The 17,849-nt window shown below is 24.7% G+C and overlaps 7 protein-coding genes across 7 annotated transcripts; 5 read left to right on the forward strand and 2 right to left on the reverse strand.

Annotated features, from left to right (window-relative positions):
• Nucleotides 1-148: 148 nt before the first annotated feature.
• SRAE_1000190300 (Cleft lip and palate transmembrane protein 1-like protein) lies at nucleotides 149-1,791 on the reverse strand (the record flags this gene model as incomplete). The annotated part of the gene is made up of 2 exons (XM_024648915.1): nucleotides 149-1,618; nucleotides 1,657-1,791. 2 exons carry the CDS (start codon nucleotides 1,789-1,791, stop codon nucleotides 149-151), a joined length of 1,605 nt encoding a protein of 534 aa, XP_024502845.1.
• Nucleotides 1,792-2,623: 832 nt separating this feature from the next.
• Nucleotides 2,624-5,569, forward strand: SRAE_1000190400 (Sec24CD ortholog; the record flags this gene model as incomplete). Its single annotated transcript, XM_024648916.1, has 3 exons — nucleotides 2,624-5,030; nucleotides 5,085-5,290; nucleotides 5,339-5,569. 3 exons carry the CDS (start codon nucleotides 2,624-2,626, stop codon nucleotides 5,567-5,569), a joined length of 2,844 nt encoding a protein of 947 aa, XP_024502846.1.
• A 490-nt stretch (nucleotides 5,570-6,059) lies between these two features.
• Nucleotides 6,060-6,936, forward strand: SRAE_1000190500 (PDZ domain-containing protein; the record flags this gene model as incomplete). The annotated part of the gene is made up of 2 exons (XM_024648917.1): nucleotides 6,060-6,584; nucleotides 6,625-6,936. 2 exons carry the CDS (start codon nucleotides 6,060-6,062, stop codon nucleotides 6,934-6,936), a joined length of 837 nt encoding a protein of 278 aa, XP_024502847.1.
• A 181-nt stretch (nucleotides 6,937-7,117) lies between these two features.
• Nucleotides 7,118-11,044, reverse strand: SRAE_1000190600 (Six-bladed beta-propeller, TolB-like domain and WD40-like Beta Propeller repeat and WD40/YVTN repeat-like-containing domain-containing protein; the record flags this gene model as incomplete). The annotated part of the gene is made up of 4 exons (XM_024648920.1): nucleotides 7,118-9,178; nucleotides 9,219-9,481; nucleotides 9,822-10,935; nucleotides 10,985-11,044. 4 exons carry the CDS (start codon nucleotides 11,042-11,044, stop codon nucleotides 7,118-7,120), a joined length of 3,498 nt encoding a protein of 1,165 aa, XP_024502848.1.
• A 3,298-nt stretch (nucleotides 11,045-14,342) lies between these two features.
• Nucleotides 14,343-15,805, forward strand: SRAE_1000190700 (Activating signal cointegrator 1; the record flags this gene model as incomplete). Its single annotated transcript, XM_024648921.1, has 4 exons — nucleotides 14,343-14,427; nucleotides 14,551-15,536; nucleotides 15,587-15,721; nucleotides 15,767-15,805. The coding sequence occupies 4 exons, from the start codon at nucleotides 14,343-14,345 to the stop codon at nucleotides 15,803-15,805; spliced, it is 1,245 nt and encodes a 414-aa protein (XP_024502849.1).
• Nucleotides 15,806-16,011: 206 nt separating this feature from the next.
• SRAE_1000190800 (Ras-related protein Rab-30) lies at nucleotides 16,012-16,780 on the forward strand (the record flags this gene model as incomplete). The annotated part of the gene is made up of 4 exons (XM_024648922.1): nucleotides 16,012-16,081; nucleotides 16,131-16,231; nucleotides 16,277-16,641; nucleotides 16,690-16,780. The coding sequence occupies 4 exons, from the start codon at nucleotides 16,012-16,014 to the stop codon at nucleotides 16,778-16,780; spliced, it is 627 nt and encodes a 208-aa protein (XP_024502850.1).
• A 439-nt stretch (nucleotides 16,781-17,219) lies between these two features.
• SRAE_1000190900 (Basic-leucine zipper domain-containing protein) lies at nucleotides 17,220-17,584 on the forward strand (the record flags this gene model as incomplete). The annotated part of the gene is made up of 2 exons (XM_024648923.1): nucleotides 17,220-17,422; nucleotides 17,470-17,584. The coding sequence occupies 2 exons, from the start codon at nucleotides 17,220-17,222 to the stop codon at nucleotides 17,582-17,584; spliced, it is 318 nt and encodes a 105-aa protein (XP_024502851.1).
• Between the last annotated feature and the right edge of the window lie 265 nt (nucleotides 17,585-17,849).

Raw genomic sequence — 17,849 nt, forward strand, 5'->3', positions numbered from 1 at the left:
GTAAATGATCTTTTTTTTAATATATAATATATAAAAGTTTTTTTTTTTTTTATATTTAATTTATAATTTAATGTTAAGAAAGTTAATTTATTAATACATTTATTTAATTTTAAAAATATAATTTCCATAAATAATATATAAAAATATGTTATTGAAGTTTTTTTTCTTTAATTGATTCAGTTTCTTCAGAAATTGAATATTCATCAACTCTTGTTTTATCAACTGGATAAATATACCTTTGATAAAGATAAATAATAAATACAATATCATCACGGAAACATCCAATTCTTGTTGACATGGGCATTTTTATGATAAAAGAAAATACATCATCAATAATAGTGTTAAATGCTTTATACATGAATGCTCTCCATGGTAAATGTGCAACTGATTTCAAACGGTAATTTAAAAATAGTTGTGGGAACATGAAACAAAATCCAAAAGCATAAATTGCGTTGGCTAAACTATTTATTATAAAACTGTACCAACTTTTATGTGGAATGTAAATTAAACTATATATTGTTCCTAGTATTACTAAAGGAGTTACAATTCTATATAAATATTTCATTGCTTCAGAATCATATTTATCTGTTTCAATTTCTTGTTTACTTTTTTGTCCCCAAGAAATGTAAGGAATAATAATATACTTAAATTGTATAGATATTTTTGATGCTTTTTTTAATTTCCATAATTCAATAAATATTCTAATTGAGCTAGGTATAATGATAAGCATACTAGCTTTTTGATCTATAAGATATAATACAATTATAGTATCACTAAAACAATTCCATATTAAAACTTTTGTCGACATTCCTTTCATATCTTTTTTTTTCCTCCAAAAAGAAATATCATTTTTAAATGATAATATATCAACAGTAATATGTACCGTACAAACTATTATAATTATAGAAAGATAATAATAATTAATATTTGTAAACATATTTTTAATATCATCAAAATCTTTTTCTGAAAAGCCAAATTCTTTTAATCTTTTAAATGATTCTAACATATTTATTTGCATACGAAAAGATCCAACTGATAATGGATGATATTCAATTTTAACAGTTGTGGTCAAATTTTCTTTTTCTAATTTAAGAAAATTTGATTCTTGAACATTCATTTCACTTGGAACTACAACAGGAGTATATTCTTTATTGATCACACTCATAACATGATAAAATTCATAAGGAATTTCATTTGAAGGATATGATAGAAATTCAGTAACTATTCCAAATGGAAATACATTTAATATGTGCATTATCTTTTTAGTGCTAACTTTTGTTTTTTGTTTATTTGTTGATGATGTTAAAAGATTTGACATTTCATCAGCTGGTACTTTCATTTGCGTTAACTTGAAATTTGTATATGATTTCCACTTGGCATATAAAGGTGACTCACCAACATAATTATTAGGTAATAAAAATAAATGTAAATATATATCACCTTTATTTTTGTGTAAAAGAGAAATATCTAATTTAACATTTTCATGAAACTCTTCATTTATATGAAAATCATTTTTTCTAAATACTTCATCACTATCAGTATTGAACTTTTGTGTCAACATTTGATAAACCCTTATTTGAATAAGTGGATCATTATTACCAATAAATTCTTTTAAAGGCTAACAAAAATAACAAATATTTTAACAAAAAGACCTACTTTGTAACAATTGGCATTATTATTTTCTTTACAAGTTGTTGGATGATACAAATCATAAAAATGATAAATTGTTTTTCCTAAATAAATAAAAAAAAATGTCAAAGTAAGGAAAGTAAACAATTTTCCTTTTAACATTTTAGAAAATTTTTACAAGAAGTCATTGAAAAAATAATTAATCTTCTACTGACACGTATTCGTATAAGAATCTTGTTGAAAAAAGAAATTTGGAATTATGTCACTGGAAGAAAAAAATATTTTCATAAAAAATAAAACAAGACATTGAAAATTAATTTATTGCATGATTAATATTAAAAAAAAAATAAGATATTAAAAATTGATGATTATATTTTATTAAAATTATCAAAACGTGGTGGATTTTCTTCTTGTTAGAATTAGTATTTTCATTAGAAATATTGTTCTGAATTTTTTTAAATTTAAAATAATTCAAAAAAAGATTCAAATAATTTTAATTTTGTCAACTTTTTTTTTCTAATAATTTTTCTTGTCTTTTTCATTGATATTATTTAAGAAAAATAATATTCAATATAAAAAATTTTCCTTCATTTAAAACAAAATTTATATCTGTAAAAGGAAAAATAAAACTAATCCCAACAACCATGCACTTCTGAATTGACTATTAATAATTAAAGGAATAAAAGTTAGTTCTTTTTTTATATTATTTGAAGTGCAAAGATTTCTCAAAACACGTGTTTGTTGCTAATATTCAAAAAAGACTATTATTGAATTTCTATATGATAAGTATATAAGTCTATTAAAATTAAAATCATTGTTTTATTTTTTTGTGTATATTTATTGAAAAGAATTTTTGTTACAGTTTTACAACGAAAAGAAAATCATTTGAACAACGTTTTGTTCACTATAAAATTTTCTAGTAACTTATAACTCATAGAAGTTTCTTCGATTTGGTAAATCATTGTAAGCATTTAATTAGTTTTTTTCATCGTTAATGGGTTTACCGGGACAAACGCCAACAAATATTCCTGGGCCAGCACCATTGGGAATTCCAAGGCCAACATCAATGGATTTTTCAGGGCAACCACCAATGAATATGCCAGGAATACCATCAATGGGAATACCTGTTCAATCACAAATGAACACACCTGGACAATCACAAATGAATGTACATGGACAGCAACAACCAATGAACGTATTTAGACAACCACCAATGAATATACCTGGACAACAACAATTAAGGTATGAACCCACTCAACAACAACCAATGAATATACCTGATCAACAGCTTTTAATGTATCCACCTAAGCAACCATTAATGAATATTCCTGGACAACAACCATTAATGAATATTCCTGGACAACAACCGTCAATGAATATTCCTGGACAACAACCGTCAATGAATATTCCAGGACAACCACCGTTAATGAATATTCCAGGACAACAACCATTAATGAATATTCTAGGACAACCACCGTTAATGAATATTCCTGGGCAACAACCAATGCCTATGCCTGGTCCACCAGAAATGATGAATGAAACCAAACAAAGTACTAAACTTGATCCAGATCAACTTCCTAGTGCTGTCAAAGTTAGAGAAGATGATAAAATTGAGAAATCAGGAGTTTTTTTAACAGGTTATCCAACAGCGGAATTACCTCCTCTTATAACAACAGAATGTACCGTTCAGGATCAAGGAAATTCAAGTCCACGATTTATACGATCAACTCTTTATAATGTTCCATCAACAAATGATATGATAAATGTATCACATCTTCCTTTTGGAATTACTTGTAGACCATTATGTAGAACGATGCCTGGAGAATGCATTCCACCAATTGCTGTGAATAGTGATACTGGTCCAGTAAGGTGCCAAAGATGTAAAGCATATATGTGTTCATTTATGAAATTTATTGATGGTGGAAGAAGATTTAAATGTCCATTTTGTGATGCATCAACACCTATAACTGATGATTATTTCAATCACATTGATCATACTGGAATGAGAATGGATATTAATTGTCATCCTGAATTTCAATTGGGATCATATGAATTTATTGCAACACCAGCTTATTGTAAAAATAATGTTAAACCAAATGAACCAGCATTTATTTTTATGTTAGATGTTTCTTATAATGCAATTAATAATGGCCTAGTTGATATATTTTGTAAAAATTTTATAAATTTATTAGATAAATTTCCAAAAGAAGCAAATCAAAACAAATCAACGATTAAAGTTGGTTTTATTACTTATGATAACAAACTTCATTTTTACAACTTATCATCTAAATCAAAAAAACCAGAAATGTCAATTGTTAATGATCTTAATGATATATTTATTCCATTTGTTGAAGGATTTTTAGTTGATGTATCAGAAGCTAAAGAAAGTATTGAGAAAATTCTTAATGAGATACCAAACTTATTTGGTGATTCGAAGATAACTGATATTTGTTTGGGACCAGTTATTCAAGCTGGCTTAGATGCACTGAAAATAACTGATCGAAGTGGAAAAATGTTTGTATTTAATACGTCACTTCCTACATTAGAAGCACCAGGAAAGTTGACACATCGTGATGATAAAAATTTGGGTAATGATAAAAAACACATTATTTTATCTCCAAATGGAGACTTTTATACAAAATTAGGAGAAGAATGTGCTAAGAATGGTGTTTCTGTTGATTTGTTTCTTTTTCCCAATTCTTTTATTGACGTTGCTTCATTGTCACCTTTGGTTTCTATATCAGGTGGACATCTATATAAATATCAATATTTTGGTGCTTCAAATGAGGGAAAAATGTTTTTGGCAGATTTTGAAAAATGTATCTCTCGTAATATAGGTTTTGATGCAATAATGAGAATAAGAACATCATATGGTCTTTGTCCTGAATCATTTTATGGACATTTTTTGATGCAAAATAATACAGATATGGAATTTGGGACAATTGATGAAGACAAAGAAGTAGTAATTAATATTAAATATGATGATAAACTTCTACAAAATCAACCTTGTTATATACAAGCTGCTTTATTATATACAACTGTTTCAGGAGAAAGACGTATACGTATACATAATATTTCTCTTAAGACAACAGATAATTATTTAGAAATTTATAAAGGAATAGATAATGATACTCTTATTGCTTATTTTTATAAATATTGTGGAAATGTTAATAAAACAAAAAATGGCCAAGCAATGAAAGAAGAGATTACTAATATATGTGCACATATTTTAGCAACTTATCGTGAAAAATGTTCTGATAATTCACCAATTGGACAACTTGTACTTCCAGAATGTCTTAAATTATTACCACTATATTTTTGTAGTATTCTTAAAAATGATGGATTAACTGGTGGATCTGATTTACATATTGATGATAGAGCTTGGCTTGCGCAAATGATAGGTGGTTTAACAACTAAAAATATTATAAACTTTTTATATCCAAGTATTATTCCAGTTACAGGAGTTTATTTAGAAAATAAAAATCAAGAATTTTACATACCTCCTGAAGTTAGAGGGTCATATGAATATTTAAAATCTGATGAATCTTATTTAATTAAAAGTGCAAATCAATTATTTTTATGGATTGGTAAAGATGTTAGTGATGAATGGATAAGATTAATTTTTAATGTTGCCAATAGCAAAAGTATTAATGTTGATGCGGTTAGTTTTTATATAAAATTTTTTTTAATTGTTAAAAAATTATTTTAGTATGATGTTTCTGAGTATGACAATCCATATTCTCGTGGTTTATGTAAGATAATAAAAATGATACAAAATGACATTGTTTGTCATAGTAGAATTAAGATTGTTCGTCAAAATGATCCACTTGAAGCTTGGATGAAAAGATTTTTAGTTGAAGATCGTTTTGCAGGACAAAACTATTCATATGTCGATGCGTTATGTGTTCTTCATCGTGAAATCCGTTTTATTTTATCATAATCGTTAGATATCTTATTAGGTTCATTTGTGGATACATTGTCAATGGAAAAATTTATTATGTATAGCATAACAAAATAATTGTTTCAAATATTTTTTAATAAAATTTTAAAAAATGAACATGTAATGTAACCATAATTTTTATTGATAGTGAATTTTTTAATTATACTTATTATATCTTATATTTATACAAATTATCCCAGAATTTTCTTGGCTTATAAGATATACGTACTTATAAAAATATTATAAAGCGGAAAAAAATGATAATCTTTAGAAAAGTTTTTTGTTTATAGTCAATATCCCTATTTATGATTACACGTAAAAAATACTAAATTAAAATTATGATAAAATATACATATTACAAAAGATAAAAATTTCAATATTATTCTATATTAACTGATTTTTTTATGCATATTTTTATTAAAAAATATTACATAATTGTTTTTTATTTTTTAAAAATATAAATTTAAAAATTAATAAAATATATTAAATAATGCCTCAATATAATATGCACACTTTTAAAATACCATGGACTCAAAATGAAATTTTAGGAATAACTCCAAGTAAAAATCTTACTATAATTAATATTCAAAAAAATACTTTAGCAGATGGAATTTTTAAAATTGGAGATAAAATATGTAATATTAATGGAAAAAACATTTTAAGACTCTATGAATTAGAAAATCTTTTAAATGAATTTAATGATGTACTTTATATAACAGTTGAAAGAAATGAAGAACAAGAAAATATTTTAAAAAAACAATTATCATTTATTGGAGAAGATGATTGTAATATAGTGAAACGTGAAGGTTTTGATTATTTTGTTGAAAGAATGTATACTAAATATCAAAGAAAATTTAGATTAAAAGATTTTAAAAATCGTGTTATTATATCAAAAATTAAAATGAATAATGATGGAATGGGTAATATAGAGATTGGGGATCAAATATGTTCTGTAAATAACATGCCTGTTACTGATAAAAAAGTTTGTAAAAGATTACTTAATCATTTTTTGATGGTATGTTAATTTTTTTTTATATTTAATACTAATATTAAAGGATGAGAGTGAAGTATCATTGATCATTGGTAGGCCAATATCAGATAGTGCTATTGAAGAAATAAATGGAATTTTAAGAAAAAAAAAGTATTACCCAACATCTATAAAAATGAATGATGATGTTAAAGAAATTGTCAAAAGAGAGTGTAAAAGAATCCATCAAAATGATATTAAAGATATTACAGGAATTTTATCAAATGGATTAGGTGGAGAATATCAGAGTGTTTCTTTTGATACAACTATTCAGGAATTTAAAATTGCCTGTGATACTGAAGGAAGACGCTTAAAAAAAGTTAAAAAAAAATTTTATTAAAAATACAAACAATAAATGTTTACTTATAACTAAAATATTTTATCAATGTATTTTAATATTTTATTTTTAATTTTATTTTATTATCACACTAATTTACTTTAAAAAAAAATGAAAAAGTCAAAAAGAAAATATATAAATTGAATAATTGTAATAACAATAAGTTTTAACTAATTTTCTAGATTTAAATAAATATATAACGATACATTACAAATAATAAAAGTATAAAATTTGGCATCGCATAATATTTTTTAAATGCATTTTTTTTAACTTGTGGATCAACCCAATCAGCAACAAATAAATTGATTTGTACATCATCATTTTCAGTTTTTGGAATTGGAGCATTTCTTGATGATCCCCAAACAATTTGACTACCCTCATAATTCATCATTGGAAAAGCATTAAAGTTATAAGGATCATTAGTAACATGTTCTAATCCCGTTCCGTCATCGTTAATAACATATAAATCAAAAGAAGCAAAACCTTCAGTAGCATTAAAATCAGAACTAAAGATTATCCTCTTATTGTCATTTAAATAATAAGGAGCCCAGTTAGAACCACCCAAATGTGTAATTTGCCTAAGATTTGTTCCATCAACATTTACAACAAATAATTCCATTGCAATTGGTTCAACCATATTATATTTTAATAATGTTTTATATAATTCTACTTCTTGAGCTGTTTTTGGTCGTGAGGCTCGGAAGACGAGTTTTTTTCCATCTGGAGAAAAGAATGATCCACCATCATAACCTAAATCAAATGTTATTTGTCTAACATCAGTTCCATCAACATTCATTGTAAAAAGTTCTAAATCTCCAGTTCTTAAACTTGTAAAAGCTATTTTTGTTCCATCTGGTGATAGAACAGCTTCAGCATCATAACCACTAAAGTTTGTTAATTGTTTAATTAATTTACCATATTTATTAACAATAAAAATATCAAATTCTGGATAGATATCCCATGTATAATATTGAGGACCACAAAGACTTTTTAAAACAGGATCAGTATTAACTTGGGGACTTTTACACATTTTATATGGGCATGTATCACCTGGTTTTGATGGATCCATTTTAACACTAGCAAATGTTCCTGCATATAATGTTGTTTGATTATCATTAAGAAAATATGAACATGTACAAACTCCAAGGCCAGTTGATATTTTCTTTGGAAAATATATTCTTTGATCTTTAGTTAAATCTAATTGATAAATTTGATCACATTTAGTTCCATATTTTTTAATACCAGTTGCTTGGTATGTCATTTTTTCATCATCAAATGAAAAGTACCCTTCAGCATTTTCTCCTCCAAATGTAAGTTGTTTAATATTGTTTAAATGTTTTTCCCCTGGATAATGTGTAATATTATTATTTATTGTAATAGTATTCAATTTATTTTTATCATCATTAATTTCTTTTTTCCAAACAGAGAAAATATTTTTTTCTATTTCATAAAATTTAAATTCATTTACTGTATTATTTATTTCAGAAAATGTAGAATATTCTAAGACACCTACATAAATATCTTTATCTTTAGTGGTTGAATTTAATAATGTTATAAATATTGTATAATAATCTTTAGAAACAATTACTGATTCAGCAATCATTTTTGAAAATCCATTTACAACTGTACTTTGGCTAGTATTAAAATTTAGATAATTGATTATACCATTACTAATGATAAAAGCATCATTATTATCACCTATTGACATTGATGTATAAAAATTAATCTCGTTAGAAAAAGATTTAATACTATTATCATTAATATCAACATATGATATAGAACTATTCAATTTTGTATAAAAAATATTTTTTGATAAAGCAAAATTTACAAATGTATCATTGATATTATGATGAAAGAAGTAAATTCTGGATCCATCACTAGAATATTTTAAACCCCAAGCTAAATTAGGAATCTTGATTTTTTTAGTAATTTCATATTTTGTAGAATTTAAAATTTGAAAAATAATAATATTTAAAGTTTTATTTTCAATTATTATAGCTGCTCCATTTTTACCAAATTTGTCGAATGTTATTTCACCTATAAAATATGAAGCATTTAATGGTTGAACAATAACATTCCCATAAATATTATTAATAAAAATATCAAAATCATTGTACAAAGATCGAAGATTATTTTTTCCATATGTTTTACAATATGTTACAATTATTGGATCTTTTGTTATATCACAAATATGTTTTGGGCATGTATTAATATTTCCATTTTTTAAAAAACCACTAACATCAGTCTACAAAATTTATATTTATTATAACTAAATTAAATTTTACCTTATGAACATTTGAACTAAAAGCAATATTATATTTTGTATTAGGAATAAATGATGGCATTGTTGATATTCCTAAACCAGAAGATAATTTACTAATATCAGATATATCATTTAAATCAAGTCTAAATATTTGATCACATTCATATTCATATTCACCACCGTATCCTGCATATCCAAGAAATCTTTCATCAGAAGTAATAGTTAAATGTGAATGTTGACCACCATTCGTGAGTTTAGCAAACTTTGCAATTTTATAGCCATTAACTATAAAACTTATTAACAATAGCAAATAAATTTTAATCAACATGATATTAATAAAATTTTACTTTTTACTACACTTTATTTTATACTAATAATTTTGTAATACCATTTAAGAATTTACTTTTCATAATAATCTGTGATATGATGTTAGCTACTGATAAATGTTGCGTCATATTACTTGATAACTTTTTCAAATTTTTTTTGTCTATACCATCATCACAATACTGATAAAAATGTATTATAATACTTTATTATGCCAAAAGACATTATTTACATCTATCTTATTAATAAAATATTTATATTGAATAGGTAATATTCGGTAATTTAGAATTGCAATTGTTACATATCCATTCTAAAGCAGGATCTTCTAGAAAAATATTAAATGCAGTAGCTTCCATTGAAGAACATCTTTGGTGGTAATAAAAACTACATCCTTGATTTAATGCTGTACAACGAAGTCCCTTATCCTCACTACTCAATTGTCCTTTACATTCATTACAAAATCCTTTATCAGAACTTTTTTCTTCACACCTTTTTAAATTATTTGCTAAAGGCTCACATCCTATATTCCCATTCATTTGAGGACATGAGCCAGGTGGACGAAAATTTTGAGAAATTCTATTATCAAATACTGGAGGTGTTGATGGTGGACCCATTGAATTAGAATTTGTAGGAAGACCCATAGAAGAGGGTACAGGATGTTGGGATGGAACACTATGAGGTCCAGGAAAATTTGGCGATGGTGAAAGCATTTGAAAGCGGGGTGAAGGGTATCCTTGCATACCTTGTTGTGATCCTATCATTGGTCTTGGTATGTTTCCAGGAAATTGATTAAAGCTTGGTCTCATTTGTTGCGGAGGAAGAGGAAAATTAGGTGAAGGCATTGGTTGATTTGAATGTTGCATCACAGGCATATTCATACCCATGGAATTTTTTGGATATGAAACTCCTTTAACTTGTTTAAAATCAACTGGTGGATATTTTTGTAATAATGCGATACTTTGTGGGTGATCTGGTGGTAGAAGCATTTTTTGTCTAAATGTTATAAAAGATGGATATAAATGCCAATTTGATTTTTCTGGGGGATAACTATTATATTGTGGTACAACTACACCTTCTTCAAAAGGATTACGAATTTGTAGTGGTGGTCCCATATATGGATTTTGCATATAATTTTGATTATTCATCTGCATATGATGGTGATATGACATCATATTATTATCCATCATATTCATATTTGAATTATAATATTGATTTCGACAATCCAAATTATCAACTTCATGTTTCATATGAGGTGGAATGTTTTCTGAGGCCGAACCATTTGGTGTTAGTGCGCTTGTATTATAAGGACCATTTGAAGCAGTATTTGCTTCGGAAGGTGATACACCATGAATATTGTAATAATTTGATGAAACACTAGGTGAGTTATTTTGATTTAACATATTATTTAATGAAGACTACAAAATAAGGTTAAAATTTTATTAAAAAAAATAAATAAAAACTAACCGGTGAAGATGATTCCATCTTTATATTTTCTACAGCACTATTTATTAATGATACACTCATATTTCATTAAAATATTATAGGAAATCATTTATTACTTTATGATTTTATTTATTGTATTAGAATATATCTAATTTAATTTTTCACAAAAAAAAAAACAAACTATGTTTTAAGGAATTTTATTTCCCAGTGTTTGTTAAACAATTGGGTTACTAATTTATAAATCAATAGCTAATATTTTTTAATGATAGACATTGAATGTAATAATAAATATGGCAATAAATTCGTTTAGTTATATTGATAAATATGCAATCACACGTGTTGTAGGTTGATATTGTTAATATGATATATTATTAAAAAAAAATATAGTATTAAAATTTAAAATAACGATTATTTTTCAATGATCAGTTAAAAAAATTTTAGTTTAATTTTTTAATTATTAATTTAAGCCTAAAAATAAAGCAAGAACTATAAAAGAATTAAAATTTATATAAAATACATTGAAGAGTTGTTGTGTATAATGTGGTCTCTACCAGGACGCCGTCAAAAAGACACCAAAATATTAAGAATAAGAAAGGAGGAGATGGAAGATAAAAATATGAGAAAAAGGAGAATATACGAGGAAAAGGCTCACACACCGTATGTATATCAAATTGAATAAATTGATATGGAAGATGATAGAGAAATAGTGAGATAGCCGACAGATTGTTAGTTAACTTGGTAATACCCAAAGTTCCTCTACTAACTTGAGCGAGTCAGTTAAACCCGGTTAATGTAAAAATAGCAAAAATTTAAATTTAATCATTATTTTAACGGTTAAATTTCAAATAAATGTATGATTAAGATGGTTAGTAATGAACTATAATGTATTATATCACAGAGCAAAAAAGAAAAAAAAAGTCATACCAAAATTTTATATTTTGACTAATTGTGATATTTAAAAAAAATTTTGCTGACACCCTCATGTTTATATATATTTCTGTGTTAAAACATTATATACCTCAATATATTTTGTTTAAAAAAAACATTCAAAAACGTCTGTTATGTACACTCTGTAAGCAGTCAAATAATAAATAAATATACATATATTTTATTTATACATACATATATATAATATATACATATAATTAAAAAAAATATATAATACTAGAAATCCTTTTTTTCAAAAAAAAAAAAAAAAAATTATGTTTGGTATAATTATTAACTAAATTTCTTTTAAATAACTCCTAACAGTATACATCCATCAACAAAAATACCACCTAATTTTTTAAAATAACAATGAGGATAGGAAGTTAAAAAATATATAAAAGAGTATATTAAAGCAGACATTGAAAAGTAATACGCACTCTAGTTTTTGTTTTAAACATATACCAATAGGTCTAAATTTTAGTAAGCTCAATTTTTAAGATCTTAAAAACTATAATATGGAACAATATACATATATACGCATATACATTGTTAAATAAAAACTAACAAACGAATTAAAAAGAGAAAGAACATTGTAAGTATACATAGTCAATGTTATAGGCACATACGGCAAATTACTCTAAAAGGATTTATAAAGTTATGTACACTACGTATATAACAATACGGACAACTACACTACGCCATCCTGCGCGCCATAATTACCCAAAATCAAACAATCAACATCTTAAAACATTTGAAGTCATATTAAATATTGTAATTAATCTATGAAATACTACTTTTTTACTTTATTGAAAGTAGTAAAAGACATTTAAAACTCATTTTAAAATTCAATTTCTAATATTATATATATATATATAAAGATATAAATATGCGTTTATCATAGATATTTTAAAAATAATTTCTTCTTAGGGATGTGTCAATAAAAATATAGCATGTGTATAGAAAAATTGTCACTTTAAGCCGTCTATCTATTATAAATTTATAAAAAAAAAAAATACATGTTTTATCCTCTTTACAAGAACATTTATTATTACCATTAATTAAAATTAGGGTTATTACTATAAAATTCTAAATATATTTTTTTTTTATTTAAATTACCCTATACACAATACCTTTTCTATATATAAATTTTTAATTAAGTAGGACTCTTCAATAATAATAAAAATATATATATATAAATATAATTGGAGAAAAGTGCCCCGAATATGTAAAATAATTTTTATGAGTAGATAGATGTATAATAAATGAAAATATAATAATTTTCAAAACTTCTACTGACCTAAAATGAGTCAAAAATAATTGAATTGATATTATATGTATAGGAGGAGAAATAATTGTGATTCTCTAATTCTACATTTATAAAATATATACAAATTTTAAATCAAACACAACCAATATGGGAAGAAAGAATTTATTAAATGATATTTCTGAATACAGACATTACGATGTCTAAAAAAAAAATATTTAACAAGTATATATTAAAAAACATTTATATTCATTACATTTTAATAGAAAAAAACAATCCGCTACTTCCTTTTGTCAAAACACTGTCATGCTCTGTATTTCTGCAACAAAAGAAAATTATAACTCTTTTGAAGCGTTTCATATAAAATAAAATATGGGTACCTTTCCGTTTCCCTTATATAAATAAAATTTTATTGTCTTTATTTTTTTTCTCCATAGAAACTCAAATATATACCTTATTTGAAGGTATTAGCTCATTTTTTAAAAAAATCTAACATTGTATTCGTTATCTATGACAATTTCGAGAGACTAAAGAAATTTAATTTTTGTTAAATTTATATTAATATACTAGAAATTTTAAATCAACATCCTTTTATTAATTATACTTATAAGTGGAAGGATTTTTTTATTTAAAATATTTATTTTTTTTAAAAATAAATTTATCTAATGTATTAAAGATTATCTGAAATTTTAATTACTTATATCTAGTATTCTTATTTATCTAACTTTGATTGTTTTTTTCTGTAATAAATTAATACTTATTATTATTTTCTCTATTATGTAAATTTCTTTTAAAATATTTTTTTTAACTTTTGAAAAAAAAAAATTTTAAACAACAAAAAAGTTAAGAATAATTTTTTTCGTCGTTTATAATATCTAAAGTAATCTTAAGAAGTTTAGCTATAATATGTGTAAAAAATATTATTATTTTTACATCTAAAATATTTTTTTTACAATAAAAAAGCGCCCTAATTTCAAAAATTTATCCCCAAAATATGTATGTTCATGATAAATTAATATTTCAAAAAGAATTATTTTTATAGAATTATGATTAAATTATAACTTCAAACGCTTAAATATTTCCTAAGAAGCGTTTTCCCAACGGCTATCGTTATATTAATTGTAAATTTTAATATAATATTCGTGTATTATTTACATAATATTAATTTTATATTTTTTTCTGGCTGTTATGGGTAAAGATATTATTCCAAATATAAAAACAAATTCAGCATTAAGTGATGGATTACGTGGTTTAAAAAGCCAAATAAAACCAGGTAAGAAAATGAATATATAACTAATTCTTATTTATTCATGTGAAGTATTATTTACTTGTGTCTAAATAAATATATATTTATTCATGTGACCAATTGAAAAATAATTTTTTTTTTCTAATTTAGGACGAATATTATGCGATTGTATGGCAAGAGACCACCCATTAATTGGTAACTGCTTAGGATGTGGTCTAATAGTTTGTGAACAACAAAGAAGTGGTCCCTGTTTATTTTGTTCCAGATTGGTTGTTTCAAAAGATGAGTGGAATATTTTAGGAAAAAATGACAATGACAGTGTTGAGCTTATGATGAAATTAACTGCAGAGGATTCTGATAACACTTTAAGTAGGATAAAAAACTTAGAAAAAGCTTTAGAGACCAGGGAACAATTACTTGAAGCTGATAGTGATAGTTCGCATAGAAATAAAGTACATGATTTACAGGGAGATTATATAGATATTGAAAGTAATACATATTTAACAAATGATGAAAGGCAACAAATAGAGTCAAGAAAAGCGGAACTTGATATGTTACATAGGCAAAAAAAGAAAAAAATATTTATAGATTTAGATTTTATGAATGAAGCAATAAAGGAAAGAGAAAATAATAGAAATGAAACCGTCGATTATGGAAAAGACTATATTATACAAGATATTTTAAAATGTGCTTATGCTAGATTACATAAATTAGAGGATTATGAAGATAATCAGTATGAAATAATTCCTAGGGGTAATTTTACTCCCATATATGATGATATTTATTCAAAAAATGATTTAAAAGAAAATCCAAAAATATCAAAAGAAATTATGAGTGAAGTATATAATAGTTGTTGTGATGAAGCTTTGTTTACTGAAGTGGACTCTAAAGGTTTTTGTTTATCGTTAGAGCAACCTTTAGCTAGTCTTCTTGTAAATGGCATCGAAAAACATGTATATTGGGATACTTTTTTGGACATTAAAGGTCCTATTTATATTGCATCAGCTACAAAAAATATTAATGATGAGAAATTAAATGAGATGAGAATAAAATATAAGATGGATTTTCCTGTTGGAAGTATTATTGGAAGATGTATTTTGACAAGCTGTCATTCATTAGATGAGTACAATGATTTGGTAAGTCTATTTTATTATTTGATTATCTATAATAACTTTTTTGTTTTTAGTTTCTACCATCAAAAATAATCGGAAAGGGGGATGGGTTTGTTTTAGTATTTTCAGTATTTGAAGAGTTACCCTGTTCAATACCATATTTGTCAGAAAAAGGTTTCACCAAATTAAATACAAATTTATTACAAACAGTAAGAAATTTATTAGAATTATAATAATAATTTATTTTGTTGAAGTTTAATGTTTTTCTAACAAATAAATATTTATCCTTATAATTTGCACAGTATTTGATATAAATACGTATTATTGATCGTACTTTACCGACATTCATAAGTGCGTCACCAACAGCCACACTGAACATTGTCGACGCACTAGTCCTTTAATAATATTTTATGTATTAAATAAACTGACATCCTAAATATCATCTGGTTATTGTTTTGAAGAAATATTTATAAATAATATTTTTTTTTTATTATCAATAATGGAAGATTATAAATATCTCTTCAAAGTGGTATTAGTTGGAAACGCTGGAGTTGGAAAAACATGTCTAGGTATTTTTATATATCCAATATTATCAAAAATTAATTTTCTATTTTTAAGTACGTAAATTTACACAAGGTATTTTTCCTGCATGTCAATCGGCTACAATAGGTGTTGATTTTATGATTAAAACAGTTAAAGTTGATGATGATAAAATAAAAGTTAGTTTTTATTATATATTATTTTAATCTACTAAGTAATTATAGCTACAAATATGGGATACAGCTGGTCAGGAACGATTTAGATCAATAACTCAAAGTTATTATAGATCAGCTCATGCAATTGTTTTGGTATACGACGTGGCTGTACAACCAAGTTTTGATTGTTTACCAGAATGGTTATCAGAAATTGAACAATATGCTAATAGAAAAGTTTTAAAAATATTAGTTGGTAATAAAGTTGATAAAGAAGATGAAAGGGAAGTGCCTGAACGAATAGGTGTTCATTTTGCTGATGCAAATGGTTTTGATTATTTTTTAGAGACATCTGCTTTAGATGCAACAAATGTTGATACATTATTTCAAGAAGTTGCAACAAGGTTAACAAGAGAAATGAAATTGACTGATGAAAAGTAGGTGTTACTGATAAGATATGTTATCATAATTTTCATTTACTTTAGACTTGTATACAAAAACGACTATGATTCTGGTTCAGTTTCGCTTGTTGATAAGGCACAAGCTCAATTAAATAGTTGTTGTGGTAGAAATTGAATTAAATTTTAATCCACTTATGTAACAATCAATCTGCCTTTTAAATGATATGGACTGTTTAACATTTTCTTATCAAATCATTCCTGAAAAAAAAAAATCAACTACGAGTTATATTTTGGAGTATAAATATTAACTTCCTTGTGGAATAATTATCATTTCAAGAGTTAACGATTAATTTATTTTAATCCATCTTTTTTATATATGATAATGTTTTTGATAAAATCGTCTCTCTGCAATTAACACAGATGCCTATATTGTAACCTTCTTATATATTTATTTAGTATACTTTTTTATTTTTATTAAAATTTATATCAATTTTAAAGCGCATTACTCGAGTGGTCGTTAACCATTATATTTTTATTTGAAAATAAAAGATAATTTTGACAACATATACAATTAAAGTAAATTAATTTTTAGATTAATTCATGATTTTGCGATAATGTCTAAAGATCTAGTACATAGAAAACGTTTTTCAAATAGTCCAGTAGATAGTGAAGAAAACTTAACGACAAATGATTATGCATTAAAACGACATCGTAATAATATTGCTGTTAATAAAACAAGAGAAAAAAAAAAGTTGGAGATGTCAATTACGAGTGAAAAAATGGAAGCAATGAGAGCAGAAAATGCTGAATTAGAAAAGTAAATTATATCTAATTTTTTAATATAATATTTTTATTTTTTTTTAGACATGTAGAAAAATTAAAAACTAAACTTGCTACATTAAAAGAAATGATGACAGTATATAATAAAAATCGTCAGGATTTAAAAACAATCTCTCAACCTGATAAAGCAAATATATAAAAAATCTAGGAATTTAAAAGTTTTTTTTTTAAAATCTTATTTATAATATTGTAATTATTTTTAATAATAAAATTTTATATTTTTATTTTAGATTAAAAAAAAATTATTGTAATTTAAAAAGAAATAACGACTTTATCTTATTGATGTGGCATAATTTGATTACATATTTATTATTTATATATAAATATACAACCTGTATAATTTATTTATCTCTATGGTTTGTCTTAACCTATTATCGAATTTTAATCAATCAATTATATATAGT

Source organism: Strongyloides ratti (genome assembly GCF_001040885.1).
Source record: "Strongyloides ratti genome assembly S_ratti_ED321, chromosome : 1".
Taxonomy (NCBI): Eukaryota; Metazoa; Nematoda; class Chromadorea; order Rhabditida; family Strongyloididae; genus Strongyloides; species Strongyloides ratti.